A 15137-nucleotide genomic window follows, 5' to 3' on the forward strand; every position below is an offset into this window, starting at 1 on the left:
GGAATTAAATTTTATTTATTATGTATAATTCCGTGCAAGTAGCTTTGTTATGTTGCTATGTTGCTGAGTTGACTTCATATTAGAATAATGAAAATGTCAATACAGAAACACATGTAAGAAACTATTTACCACTACAGGCAGTAAAAATATATATTGTACTTTTAGGAGAAATTTGAAAATTATGTCAATCTTTTTACATGTTATTGTATATCTAATCAATTTCAAGAGTTTCAGTATAGTAGAACATAATAATAATAATAATAATAGCTCCACTCCTTTACCTTTTACAACTGTTGCCTTAGGTTGTGGTGCACCTCTCCTGAACTCTATGCACATGTCATTGGTCTTATCAAGGTTCAGTTGGATAGGACCAAAGACGTGCATATATCAGGAGAGGTACACCACAACCTATGGCAACAGTCAATTAAAAGGTAAAGAAGTGGAGGTAGTAGTGCAGTATAAATATTTAGGTTCATCAATAAATTGAGATGGGAGAATAACACTGATAGGATTTCACATAAAGGCCAACAGCGCTTATAGTTCTTAAGGAAATTGAATTTCTTCAAAGTTGACAAAAAGATGTTAATTCTCTTTTTTTAGATCATTCATTGAGAGTATTTTAATAAGTTTATCTATAATTTGCTGGTTTGGAAATCTAATTATTCAAAACAAAAACAGGCTTAGTAGAAATGTTAACATCTGAAGTAAAATCATTGGTGTACAACTACAACAGACTAGCCTTGCCAAGTTGTACTAAAAACAAGTTCTAAGCGAAGCTAAGTACCCAGATAGCACACCTGTGGTGGGCCAACGTTGGCCCAACGAAAGTAGATCAGTTGGGCCAACGTCAGGAACTGAGGTTGGCCCAACGTCGTTTTGTCCGTCGGCCCAACGTTGGCTCACTGGTGGCAAGAAATAGGTTGGCACAACGTTGGCCCAACTTTGGACACTGGCAAGGTTGGCCCAACGTTGGCCCAACAGTGGCAAGAAATAGGTAGGCACAACGTTGGCCCAACTTTGGCCCAACATTGCTAATTGGTGGTAAGGTTGGCCCAACGTTGGGCCACTGTTGGCCCAATGGTGCTTCACTGCATAATGGCAAGCTGCCCACAGATCTATCAGAGATTCCATACAGGGCTGAATGTGATTCAAATACACTAAACAAGACACAAAATATTGGATTTTATCAAATATTTATTGCTAGTGTACAAGTAATGATATTACACAGTTCCCGCTTTTTTTTTCTTTCCTTTTTTTGAATATTTGGAAATATCTAAAACTTATCTTAAATGTAATTGTGTGTGGAATGTATGACATCTTGCTAACAGAGTTCAAAGTAATAAAGGCTGTAGACATGGCAGAATTTATAATAAAATGGTTGCCCTATGGACAATGTCTCCTCACACCAACTTTGAATGCTAAAAATACCACCAATGGTGTTGTAGCACAACTGTACAATGTACTGTTTTGAAAATATTTATTCGCATGGTGAGCATGCTAGGTATACATGTTCATTTGGTGAATCACACTTTCTTGACCCCAAAGACTGTATTATGTATGTAGCACAGAATGAACCTGTTTAATCATAGAGAGTATTTTTAAAACAGTGTTTCCAAGCAACCTTAAACAGAGGGTAATCTTCATGCAATTGACATTGACATGTGAAGTAGCCCATAAAAGATTTTAATGATTTTATTGCATCTATAAAACTATAACTTTTCATTTTGCATGAGTTTCACACCCAGAATCACATTTGTTGATGCAAAATGCACATCTGTGATGCAATCATTTTGATTTTGTCCAAATGTTTTTGAAGAAAATCTGCAAGAATAACACTTTCAGAAACATCTCCCCAAGTTTCAGTCTCATTGACCAAGTTCTTTTTGAGATATAAGTTTTTGACCAAAAATGAACATTTTTCCACCTAATTTGCATATCACTCATGAAATCATAGTATGCTTAGTATTTCTTTGTCTATACACCCACAGATGCATCCCTGTTAAATTTCAGCCCAATCTGCTGAGTAGTTTTGGAATTATAGCGTTTTGACCAAAAAGACACATTTTTAGCCCTAATTTGCATATTACTGAGGGAATCATCATGTCATGAACAAATCTTAATTTACTCACCCCTAAGAATGTCCCCACCAAATTTCATGCCAATCTGCCTTGTAGTTTTGGAGTTTAAGTTTTTTGACCAAAAATCACATTTTTTGACCCAAAACCCATATCTGTGATACTATCATTTTCATTTGAACAATTTCCCAACTAGATACCAGAAGTAACATGACCACCAAATATCAAAGCCATCGGTCCAGCAGTTTTTGACTTTAAGTTGTTTACACACACACACAGACATACAGACAGACAGACACTTTGCCATCCCTATAGCACTACTGAACCTCAGTTCAGTTGTGCTAAAAATCACTCTTGTTCATCATCACTTGAGTCAAGGTTCAGGTTAAGAGCCTTGAACTTCCTTGCTTGCTCTCTATCTCTTTCTGCAAATAAAGAAGTAAAATTTTAGGCAGTCATGTTTTGTTGATTTTAAATCATAGGTGTTTTCTCAGACTCCAGCATGTGAGTCAAAATTAAGTCATTTACACATGTAAACTGCCAGATACTGAAAAAAGATAAAATTATTACCAATATTTTAAACTGTTACAGCATATCTTCATGGCTGACAAGGTAAAAATTAAATGTTTCTATGTCAAACACTTCATGAGACCTTCAATTATAGTTTCAATAGTAAAACATGAATTTCCTGAAAGCAGGGACAACATTTTGGAGGCTGGTTTCAACACACTTCCTCTTTCACAGTTACAACTTACAAAGTAACAAGTCAACTGATTGGAAAAATATATATGCACCATAAAGAAATGAGTATTTTGAAGTCAGGCTGACATCTGTGATCTTGATTTAGTTCACTGAGGTCATGAATATTTGATATGACACTATAATTGTACCTTTTTGCTTTTCTGCCCTCTTTTTTCGACCCCCATCCCGGTCGCTGGCATACTTCAGCCAGTTCTTGATGGCTGCCTCACAGTCAGCCTCCTTTACATTAGACTGTTTGGCTGCATCTGGAATGGCAAATGTTGCATGAGATTTCGATTCATTACTGATTTTTTTTTTTATTATTTCTTTGATCCCTGGCTAGTGCCACTTTTTTGAGACATATCATAATTTGGATGGTATAATTTTTATGAATATCACTCTAAAAGCTTTTGTCAAATTATTTGGCACCATGAGAGAATATAGAAGTCCATCACTTGTGCCTCTTACAATCCTGGGGTTAATTAGGATTATTTATAATGTACTGCATTACTCTGGTATACTCATTTCATTACCTTGGTTAATAAACTAATAAAGTAAAACTGAATATCAATGTGAGCAGCACTGTGAAAAATAAATAATAATACAGAATTCGCCTTGCAGAGACATTATCCCTCTGTTAGGATACATGCAAAATCTTAATTGAGAAATTACCTTTGATAATTGTTGCAATACTCAGTTGTGAAAGGGCATGTTTTTTTAGTTTCCCTTTTCCCAGCCAGTTGTAGATTGTGGATAATGATTGAGAGAACATGGCCACCATTATCCTCTCCACCACATCCTTGGAAGAAACACCTCCCAAGGTACTGAGATGGCGTACCTGGAATATATAATTGAAAGAGTGTACAGGAAACATATAAGTAGCAGACTTTAACCATGTTATCATGTTAGCATAACACTGCAGGGTTGCAGAAGACTTTAACCATGTTATCATAACATTGCAGGGTTAAGTTTTATGTTGGAAATACCCCAGTATATAATTTTTTTTTCATTTATTTGTTGATTTATATATTTATTTTTATAGCAGTACGGTGATAAAGAGGTCCATTCATTTATTCAAAAAATGCAAGACAATATATATATATATATATATATATATATATATATATATATATATATATATATATATATATATATATATATATAAATATATATACTTAATTTAGTCCCAGACAAGAGGGGGGGGGGGGTTTAGGGCTGGGGTAAAAGATAAGCCGGCATAAACTATTTTGAATGTGAATGGTTCAACCGACTTTAGGACGTCCTCGGTGTTTGACTTCAGCATAGAAGCACTGAACACCCACACACAACCCATTCTGTATCATTCAATTTCTACGTCCCTAAAGTAACCCCTTCCTACCATACCCTACGGTGTTGTCCACTCCAAAGGGCACTTTCATGAACATCGATATTAAGTATGTGTTCTTTTCGACTGTTCTCCCTGGTCGTCTTGATCTATTCTGTATAATTTGTTCATTATTTTCTTCACTTGAGTTTCTAAGTTTATTAAAATGGCCCTGGTTTACAAAGTTCAACCTTCTTGAGCAACAAATGTAGGAATGGTAGAAAGAGAGAGAATATGGCTTGTTTGATGGTTTGAGTGGAGTGAGGGCACTTTGGCTTTGGATCAAAAGCCTTACCACCTTTCGTGTATGAACCCGAACTAACTCCAAGCCGTGATTTGTTTTGGCTTAACAGATTAATCCTTATGTCGGCCCTGGGCCACTTTGGTTTTGAGTGTGAACGAGGTATAAGTAAAAAACAAAAACCCAGAGTACGACTACGTTCACACTAAAATCCAAAAGTGGCCCAGGGCCGACATAAGGATTAGCCTGATAAGCTAAAAAATGTTACGACTCGACTTACATTCATGAAAGGTTTTTGCGTTTGACCCGACCTAACATTCCAAAGTCATAGCACCCTCATTCCAACGTAATGGCGGCCGTCGGACAACCACAAGCAAGGTTGTTCTCTCTCTTTCTTTTATTCTTACGCTTTTTACTTCAGTGAAGAAAATGACGGACAGATTACATTAAACAGGTCAAGACGAGCGCGATATCAACGACAAAGGAGGAGAACAGTTGAAACAAACACATAACCTTGTGGATGTTCATGAACGTGTCTTCAACCATAACAGTGAATCGCACCCTTTCGAGTTGACAATGCAGCAGGGTCTGGTGGGAAGAGGTTGCTTTAGCAACTTGGAATGACTTTTAAGTTGGGTTTAGGTCAGGTTAACCATGCACACTCAACTTATGTTATGTCGACTTAACTTTAAGTCGGTTTGAGACCGGGCCTAAGCCCACCCTTTGTCTGGGACTAAATTAAGTCGGCCCTGGGCTGACATAGTGCGTTCACATTAGAAATGTTTAAGTTGACTTAAAGTTAAGTAGGCCCGACACCGGTTTAACTGCCTAAGTGTGAACGTAGTATACACCTACCACCAAAGCAAGATATCTATAGTTAACTTGATAAACACTGCAAAGCACAGCAGGTATAAAAGGGGAAATATTTACATTACTTGGTATGACAGATAAGCACACATACCACACACACTTTTGCCAGTGCAGATAAAATTCTATGATATCCCACGCCCAAGAACCATGGCTTCCACCAATTATGGGAATTCCAATAATGGTTACATGATAATAATTTAGATGCACATAGTATGTGGCAACAACACAGAAAGCAGTCTTCTTAAAGTTAAGCACAATGATCCTAAGTACAATACCTGGAACCCTTAACCAAGATACATACCTAGTATATCACTTAAAAAACCTTCTGAAAGGAATTCAGGAGTCCTTTAATTATAGTGATAGCCAGTCTGGATCACTAGGGATTTGAAGCCTTTTGATCAAAACATGTTTAATAGTCACGTAAAAATTAAAAAGAAAAGTTAACATTAAAAATCTTAAGCAGTTCTAAACAGGTTTTCATTGGAATAAATTTCTGCCCAATCTGATTAAAATCCGATGTGGTGAAAGCGGCTAGATGTACTTATTTACCTCTATTCATCGTGTTGTGTCGTTTGTTTTGTTCGGAGTGATCGCTGCCTTCCCACATCTGAACCGGTGTAATCTACAATCCCGTTTAAATCTCGCGCTTTTGAATAGCCAATTAGGACGAGTGTTACGTTGGCAGCTTCAAACACTGGAGAAATTGAAATGGATGTTTTGCAAACAGCAGGACACCACTTCCCATTAAAGGCCATTCCAAAGATTAGATCGGATGAAGTAACCATTTTCACTGGGTCGCAACATTGCAATTCAAATTGTAAAACATTTAACTGTCTCTGCAAAACATAGTTTCAACTAGGAATTGTATTTACCAGTTCTCATGCTTTTTAGCCTTCAAGTTGTTTATGTCGAGTCTATATATTCGCACGCTTCCGTAATTTATACAATTTGATTTTGACTGTGACATCGCACCGCGACAGTGACGAACACGTTGACCACGCCTTTGACATAAATGTTTCAACTATCATCTACAAACATCTACAAATCCGTTTGGAATTACTAAACTATTGCTGAATAATTATTTCAGGCGACCGAACTTTTGATTTTCACGTTAATAGAAGGATTGAATCAACATCAGTCGAACGAGCAACTTGTTGCTAGTGTCGAAATAAACATTCGCAATACCACGCTATCTACGACAATTTAGTCCAAGTTTAGAGGTCACTTCACGTCATGTCAAACATGTGACATCTCATCGGTAATTTCCGGATTTACATTCGTATTAGTTTCATGTTATACCCCAACATGGCCTAACTTAGAACCTTCGTGTAGGTGGATTTTGGCAACGTCCTCCCCACATAGACTATTCAAATCAATTATCATGAAGGTACGTCCTTTAAAAGTTGCGACTACGATTGAACGATCGGCTCTGATCATGTGCACGTACCTACTGTGCCTTCGTTAACTTTCGTTGACAGACAACATCACATGACGTTATAATTACCTACGTATATGTAGTGGAGTGCCGTATTCAATTGTGTACTATGAATCGCATCGTGTCTAAACAGCTACCCGTCTAGTCTAGAATTTGGCATTAGGTAATCCTAAAACTTAAAGCTATATAGGACGTTTTAAAAACCAAGAGTTGTCGTACAAGTAAATCCTAGTCGCACGAAATTGGTTGACACGTGCGTTCGTCACGTACTATCATTTATAGTTGTGATGACCGAACAAACAGAAAAACAGTCTCTTGAATTCAGGAACTTCTGTTTAGGTGTGGGTGAATAATAAAATCATGTTTTCGTAGCATTCATGTGGTTGTTTTTGTCATTCATTAATTGTACACCACTCCCTTGTCAGCTGGGTTACTTGGCCATACGGTTATTTTAGAACAACATGCATCTCACTCCGTGTATTATGTCGGCAAAGTTTCTGACTGTCATTTTCAAGAGTAGTAAAATAGCATTGCCTCTTTTGATTCCATCTTACATATTCTTAGTATGAATTAAATATCCCTGTAGGCTGTAGTGATTTTGACGCACGCGAAAAACGACAATCTTACCCCCCCCCTTCAAGGAATTACGTTTGTATAATAAAATAAAATGTATGAAAACCATGTATAATAAAATAAGTAGTTGACTCGCTCATACTCACATGGTGCCATTTCCTTCAAGTCGAAAGTCTACCTCAGGATCAAATACACATGATGCTACAAAGAGTAACTACGGCCCGGCTGGGTGCCTACTAAAGGCTTCACTGTGTATATGACAAGAATCCCCCTGCCTGTTAGACTAAACATGATAACTTTAATTTGACGATGCGTCGGTGGTGGCAACTGTATCTCTAAATGATTTTGAAAGAAACGTGCTGATTGGTTGAAAAATCCTTACAATATTGTCCACGTTCAATGGGATTGTAGATTACACCGGTTCAGATGTGGGAAGGCGGCGATCACTCCGAACAAAACAAACGACACAACACGATGAATAGAGGTAAATAAGTACATCTAGCCGCTTTCACCACATCGGATTTTAATCAGATTGATTTCTGCCCTGCTAATACATTCAATAACCTATGCTCTTGCATTAAGAGCATTAAGACAGTAACGCAATATCTAATATTTTTTCTCCATTCTAACTTAAGCTGTAAATCTGTTTCTGAAAATTATCCCTGAAAACTAAATGATCCAAAATGTTCAAATGCATCAACTTACTAGTCGCTTTGATTTTTCTTTATCTTCGAGGGTCTCCTCCACAGCAGTCACATCGGCTTCTGATTCCATCGGAAGACGGAAGTCCTCACTGATGTCAATGTCTACATTGACCTGTTGCTGCTGCCTCACCTTAAGGGACTTTAGCAGCAGAGTATTCTGCTTGACCTGCTGCCTAATCTCACTGAGCACCAGCAGTACTGTTTTCAAAGTTCTACAAGGAAAATATTTTAAGTTACACCACCTTAATCAAAATATATCAGGTTATATCATCTACGGCCAAAAAAGATCAAACCCTAACTTGGTAACTAAGTAAGTTGGTAACTTGGAATAGGCCATGGCACCCCTACCTTAGATGCCAAGCCCTAACTTGGTAACTCCAGAAGTAAGTTGATAACTTGGAATGGGCCACCCCCTACCTTACAGCCCACGCAGTAAGTTCATCATACCCCCCCCCCCCCATGATTTTTTTCTTTTTTTCGTGTACCCTATTTTCGTGTCGGCTACACTGTCTATATGCCTACTTTTCTCTCTTTCAACTGTATCTTTACTATATAAATAAAGACACCTTGTCAATTGTTCTCTTCTTATCTAAATTAAAACACCCCTAATCCCATGATCGGTTACAGTGAAAATGTTCATTATGCCTAATCTTTTGGCGGATAACACCCTATACAAACAATCAATCATGCATAAACTAGTATCATATACTAGTTGAAAGAGAGAAAAGTAGCCAGGGAGAGAAGGAAAAAATAATCAATCAATCATTCGACCAAATAATCAATCAATCAATCGATTACATGCTCGCTGTCCCCTGTGCACAAACTTTACTATTAGCTCCAGTAGCGGACTGCTAATCCTGCACATCTCAAACACTGAGCATGAAAGAAGGGTTATACTTCCATGAACTTAGTCAACATTTTGACAGTTAATAAAGGGCATAATTAGAGTTATCTAGTGGAATACACAATGTATATACATCTATCAATGTTCTCATGACTAAGTTACTAACTGTTCCCATGACTATACAATAGACATGTATGGAGTACAGGAATTCTGTAGATTTAAAATGTAATGTTGCCTAGGAGAAAACAAACTTTTCCTCTCTGACTGAACTTGGTGGAGTTGTGAGGAACACATACTAGTATAGAATGGTTATGCAGAAAGTTTGTATCATGCAGCATTTACAATAAACCCAGGATGAATTTATACCAGTACCTCATAAATATGGTACAACATAATAGCGCGAGATCTTATTTTGGAACCAGTGTCTGAAAATTAATGTTTCAATGTATGTGCAATTATTGCAGGAAATTTGTCTTGCTTGTAGAACACATGCATGTAACTGAATCAGATATATATCACACACAAAAACAAACTGCAATGTCAAATTGCAGATCCAGAAAATATAGCCTGGTACTAGCGGTAGCCTGAATCCATCACACACAAAAACAAACTGCAATGTCAAATTGCAGATCCAGAAAATATAGCCCAGTAGCCTGAATCCATATTACATTAATCAACAGACAGAGGAAGTGACTACATACACTCTCAAACCACTATAAACCACTAGTCTGAGATACAGCGTGTCTTTTTTGGATCTATAAATCCCAAACTCAGTTTATATTGGGTAAAACAGGGTACAAAATTGTCAGCACAAAGACTATTAAATTCAACTATCATTGGGAATTTCAGGAATATCCACAGAGTACATTTTTTATCTAAACACAAATTATCATTATTTTTTATGCCGATGCACCTATTTGTAGGTAAAAATAATGATGTAAGATAAAAAAATGTAACTGTTTTTGTTAATTTGAGATGGGATTGACCAAAATGAAATTTACCTTTCTTTTTAGGAACAATAATATTTTTGTGTAAAAACTCTGATTGTCATATGCACTATGTATGTGCCGACTCTGCAACTCAGACCTTGTTTGGTTCTTGCTACATGTGTACATCTGTATCACTGGGCAGTGTGCATACTTTGTACAAACACAAAACACATATAATATTGTGTCACTGTTTTGTATACTACATAACAATGAGCATGCATGCTTATTGGTTGAAAGAGTGGAAAGGCCAGAGGTCAATTTTAGCATAATTCTGCTGAAGTTGTACCACATACAACAACTGGTAAAAGTACGGTGCCACACATTGATACATAGTTTTCGCCAAGTTTTCACTTATTTTCACATTGGCATGTAGCAAGTTACCTAGCTATAACAGCCTTTGCAAAGGAGATCTCTTTTCTGCCATTTTTGGTGTAATTTTAACCGAAGATGATCTCATGTCTACGTCTACTGATGGTTCCACAATAGTGGTTTCTCTGTTTGACCATGGCTGATATTACTTCCATGATCTGATCAACTTTTGGTCAAAATCAAGTTCACTGGAACAACAAAGGTAAGAGTGACAATTTTTATCATTATTCTTGACATGTGGCAGATTGTGCTAGGGCTATATTTCTAGTTCAAGTACTGTTTTTTGAAACTTTTCAAACTCTTTAATATATGCAGCAAATCCATGCATTTCTTCAATAGTGACTAAATACTTGGTGGTAGAACTGATTCCAAACTTTCCATATGTGACCCCAGTATGTCTGTGATGTTACAAATGTTTATTAAGATCTTGGCATTGCCATGTGTTGTTTCAGGATATTTTGAATAGACCATGGTAATTTATCCCAAAAACAGTGGAGAGGCCTACTAGCTATTGTCTATGTTTATCTTTAGATAGATGTTGTCACACATTGCCTGAATAGACAATGAGATACTTATTACTTCAGTGCATCTTTTGTCCTTGCAACTTGACTGTACATGAGAAACAAAAGAAAAGGTGTAAAATACTAAATATGCATTTTATAGTTGAGAAGACAGACAGAACAGCTGTTACTGGTATCTTTCTTGATGCTGTAATGAACCCGTTTTTCCATGAGTCCCAGCTGACTTGAGATCCTCATGTAAATATTAGATAAACAATCAGGTTGTTTGCTGAAAACAAATCTTTTAGTATGACCATATCGAAATCACACTTGTAAATTTTATCCATTATCAGATACTCATCTGGTTGATCAATACATTTGATGCAATTGTTGTAATGTTCAATAACAAACTTTTTACACCATTCATTTTTTGTAATTTTTGCAGTCACTGAGTTACAAACACAGACTTAGTCAAATTGTTTTGCATTGATTTTCCAAATAGGAAGCAATGATAAAAATGTTTTATAAATGAAAAATCCAATATAAATGCCCGGTCCTCATTCATATGGCCACTTTTAATTAATTGACCATTTATTTGAATATTCATTATGAAGACTTGGGGTTTCAAATGATATTCTTGAGTTAGAATTGAAATCAATCCAGGATTACTTACAGTGCTACAAAACTTTATTGCAATAAATTAATGAATTGAAGCAGTTCATCAATTGTCATTTTTACCTTTGCTCCTAACATGGCAGTATTACTTCAATGCTCATACATATGAAATCTTACGTATCACTACAAACACCATTTATTTGTAGAGATGCTGTAACTTATATAGCTTATATATCTGCCAAGACAGTGCTCTATACCGCAGTGGCAGAGCGCAATAGTTTTGGTAGTACTGGAACTCTTTCCTGGTTGTAACTCGGAGTTTCACGCATAGTGCGTGATGCGTGATGATAGTGTTGTCTGATGATCGCACTATGCGTGAAACTCCCGAGTTACAACCAAGAAAGAGTTCCAGTACTACCAAATATATATATATATATATATATATATATATATATATATATATATATATATATATATATATATATATATATATATATATAATGAAATGAACCAGTACATCTATGAAACTGGGTAATCCCATTTTTCACATGAATATTTCAATACTTCAATAATCTGAAGAGAGTATCATCCCTCCCCTTCTTACCAATCATTTAGTGTTAATGTAGTTAGCATATTGAGATATCAGCACTGGCTCTAAATACATGTCCTATCAATTTATTTAATAACATACCCTTCAAGAGTCAAACATCATGTGGAGGAAGCTCAAAGCTATCCGTAACGTTATAACACAACAACACAAGTCAGATGCATCTATAAAATATTTGTATTCTTATGGATATTCTTTGGCCTTCAACAGAAGTAAAATAACCTTTAAAGATTTTTAAGTTTTAACCAATCATTTCCTTTACTGCAGTTGAAGAAGCAAAATGAGAAAGAGAGAAAATCCACAGAAGAGTTTTAAGCACAGTTGCACTGATATGATGTCGGAGAAGAAACCATGGTGTGTGTAATTAAGAACCCATGAGTTCAGTCATTTATCCAAGACTTGAAATGGAAAATCTAATCAAGAGCAATATGAAGAGCACAACTTTTGGAAAGAGATCACAGGACTATTAGTCTAGAAGAACATTGGAGGAACATTACTCCCTCCCTGTGGATATTCAGTCATCATAATGGATATAATTCTTAATTAGTAAATTAATTATTAAAAACTGGAATTTACTAATATTCAATTTTCAGCATTAGTAAATTTTACATAAGAATATAAAAGAAAATGTCAAATGTTGGCATATTTTTACAGAGTTTTGCTGTTTTACTAATAAATTTTAAAACCCAGAGAAAACCCAGCAAATCTCTTGATTTATCACACTAAAGTGACCGGTGGTTTATGGAACCTTCCCATATATATCATTGCATTTGGAGGATAGCCTTTTTGTGGAAAAAAACCCCAACCTCTCCCCTACCCCTCCAAATAAAATAAAATAAATACAGGATCCACCATACTAATAAATAATGATTGTCCCCTTATAGTTTTAACAACAACCACACTCAATGATTACTTGACCCCATACTGCCCACACACATTGCACAAGTGGCTAAACGTCACACACAGGTATGCAAAATATACAACATAAATTGTTCCATTACACATATTTATACCCCCAATCATACATACACTTCAAGTACAAAAACTTCACAAGTGCAAAAAACATACATTTTTCTGAACACCAGTCCTTCAGGTGCAAACGTCCATGCCTTCACATCGAAAATGCCATGTTATGTTATTGTTCCGAGTATAGAATTGGAGCTCACAATCTGGTGCAAATGATGGCAACAATGTTACATTTGTATGACGTAAAGGATCGCGCGGAAACAAAATTTAAACACGAGGAGGGTGAATGGAACAGACACGGTTATTTCGTGTCCATTTCCATGGTGACCCCCATACGCGTTCCGAGACAGCGGGATCACATACAATCGGCTCTGTAAGACGAACGCATCAAGTTATACCTTACCCAATCACATAGAAATTTAGTTTATTGTATTGGTATTACTATTTGGTATGTTTTTGTTTCGTGATAATTGAAAATATTTATGAAAAAGGCATTAATATTATGGATTGTACGCTACTGATCACAGTGCGATCATTCTCGCGCCCATGCTATCAAATGTGCACGTACATACCATGTTTCGCAATTTCTGTCGTCTTATTTAACAATCTAGACAATAAAACATATTCATGGTCATTTTGACAGTAATTATGTAAGATAAATATACTCACCAAGATGAAAACAAATCCTAAAACGCTTAGTAAACGAGATGACGAGTTGGCGGCAGTCAACCAGAAGACACTTCTTATCTTGAGGGCGTGCTATACATTCGCATCGTAACAATCACGTGATCACCCAGTCGACAGCGCAGGTTTATAGCTCCATGATATGGTTGAGCTGACGGTGGCATTCGGCAAGTTAAAACGATTGTTTTAGTCGTTCTTCTTGTGAAATAAAGCCTCATTGATGCTTCCCAAGTACGGCAAGTATTGAAAAATGACAACACAACGCATTTTATATGCTTTCAATTATCAACGTCATGCATGTGCCGACGTCGGGAAAACGTTGACACACCGACCCAATATTCACACATTCATATCGTGACAATCACGTGAGCACCAAGTCGCAGGGTATGTTGCATGGTTGAGCCAACGTTGGCCCGACGGTGGCATTCGGCAAGTTAACACGGTTGTTTTAGTCGTTATTCTTGTGAAATAAAGCCTCACTGGTGCTTCCCAACTACGGCAAGTATTGAAAAATGACAACACAACACATTTTATATGCTTTCAATTATCAACGTCATGCATGTGCCGACCTTCTGCCGACGTCGGGAAAACGTTGACACACCGACCCAATTTTGCCGACGTCGGGCCGTCAGTGTGGTGTTATCTGGGTAAGACCATACTAAGCAATAACCAGCAGCCCTTCACCAAGAATTTGAAGATTCACCATCCCATCGGTGCTATAGAGTTCCCAAGACAAAAACTAATAGAGCTAAATATTCATTCAATCCAACTGTAATTTCTTTACTGAATCATGTCAGGAATGACTAGCAACCCACTGTTCAATTGTTTTAATGTGTCTACCTTTGCTTGAATTTGGAACTGTCCCTTCTTATTTTTAAAGTTGTATTTGTTGTACATATTTTAATGTATGATTTTAATATTTCCGACTGTCGCACAAAAAACTGCCCACGTTGGGATAATATTAAAAGTTGTATTGTATATACCTGCCTTGGGTATTATTACACATTGTAATTTGTAGTAAAACCTCTAATCAAACTACAAATGTGGAATCAATCACATATATACATTTCTCTATACAGTATAGCATAATACATTGTACCAATTAATTTTACATCATTTTCAATGTTTTTTATGGATTAAAAGCTTACTATAGTGCTAGATTTCATTCAGAATAAGATTTATTGTAAAGACATATTGATTAAAACAAACTGCTGTTTGCTGGCCGTCCCCCGTCCCCCAACTACGTAAAAATGATTACTTGCTTCTACTTTTTCCAGAAAGTGACACACCCCCCCCCCCAAATTTCACTTCAATTCGAATCTTGCTTTTCAAAACAAAACAAAATGCTTTCCTCGAGCGAAAAACACTTTTACCTCCATGAATCTAACAATTACAAAACCCCAGGAATCTACATAAGTTCTAAGCATGGAAGAATTTAGTCCTGCTTGCAAATGGTCTACGTTACTGATAATACCCTTACCACTGGGAAGGGATGACTAGCGACTCGCTCCGTATGCAAGCAGGACTAGCATGCAACGTAAGCAGGACTACGACTACACTG

General features: G+C 36.6%; 1 protein-coding gene across 2 annotated transcripts; it reads right to left on the reverse strand.

Moving 5' to 3' along the window:
• Positions 1-1302: 1302 nt before the first annotated feature.
• LOC144439159 (uncharacterized) lies at positions 1303-13723 on the reverse strand. 2 transcript variants are annotated; one of them, XM_078128432.1, is made up of 6 exons: positions 13562-13723; positions 8004-8214; positions 5592-5681; positions 3489-3654; positions 2966-3082; positions 1303-2500 (listed from the first exon to the last, which is right to left on the reverse strand). In XM_078128432.1, exons 4-6 carry the CDS (start codon positions 3595-3597, stop codon positions 2424-2426), a joined length of 303 nt encoding a protein of 100 aa, XP_077984558.1. In that variant the 5' UTR covers positions 3598-3654; positions 5592-5681; positions 8004-8214; positions 13562-13723; the 3' UTR covers positions 1303-2423. The 2 variants fall into 2 exon arrangements, with proteins under 2 accessions (XP_077984558.1, XP_077984565.1); XM_078128439.1 differs by lacking the exons at positions 8004-8214; positions 13562-13723 and having other exon boundaries at positions 5592-5692.
• Positions 13724-15137: the final 1414 nt, after the last annotated feature.

This window comes from Glandiceps talaboti, chromosome 1 (assembly GCF_964340395.1).
Source record: "Glandiceps talaboti chromosome 1, keGlaTala1.1, whole genome shotgun sequence".
Classification (NCBI taxonomy): domain Eukaryota; kingdom Metazoa; phylum Hemichordata; class Enteropneusta; family Spengelidae; genus Glandiceps; species Glandiceps talaboti.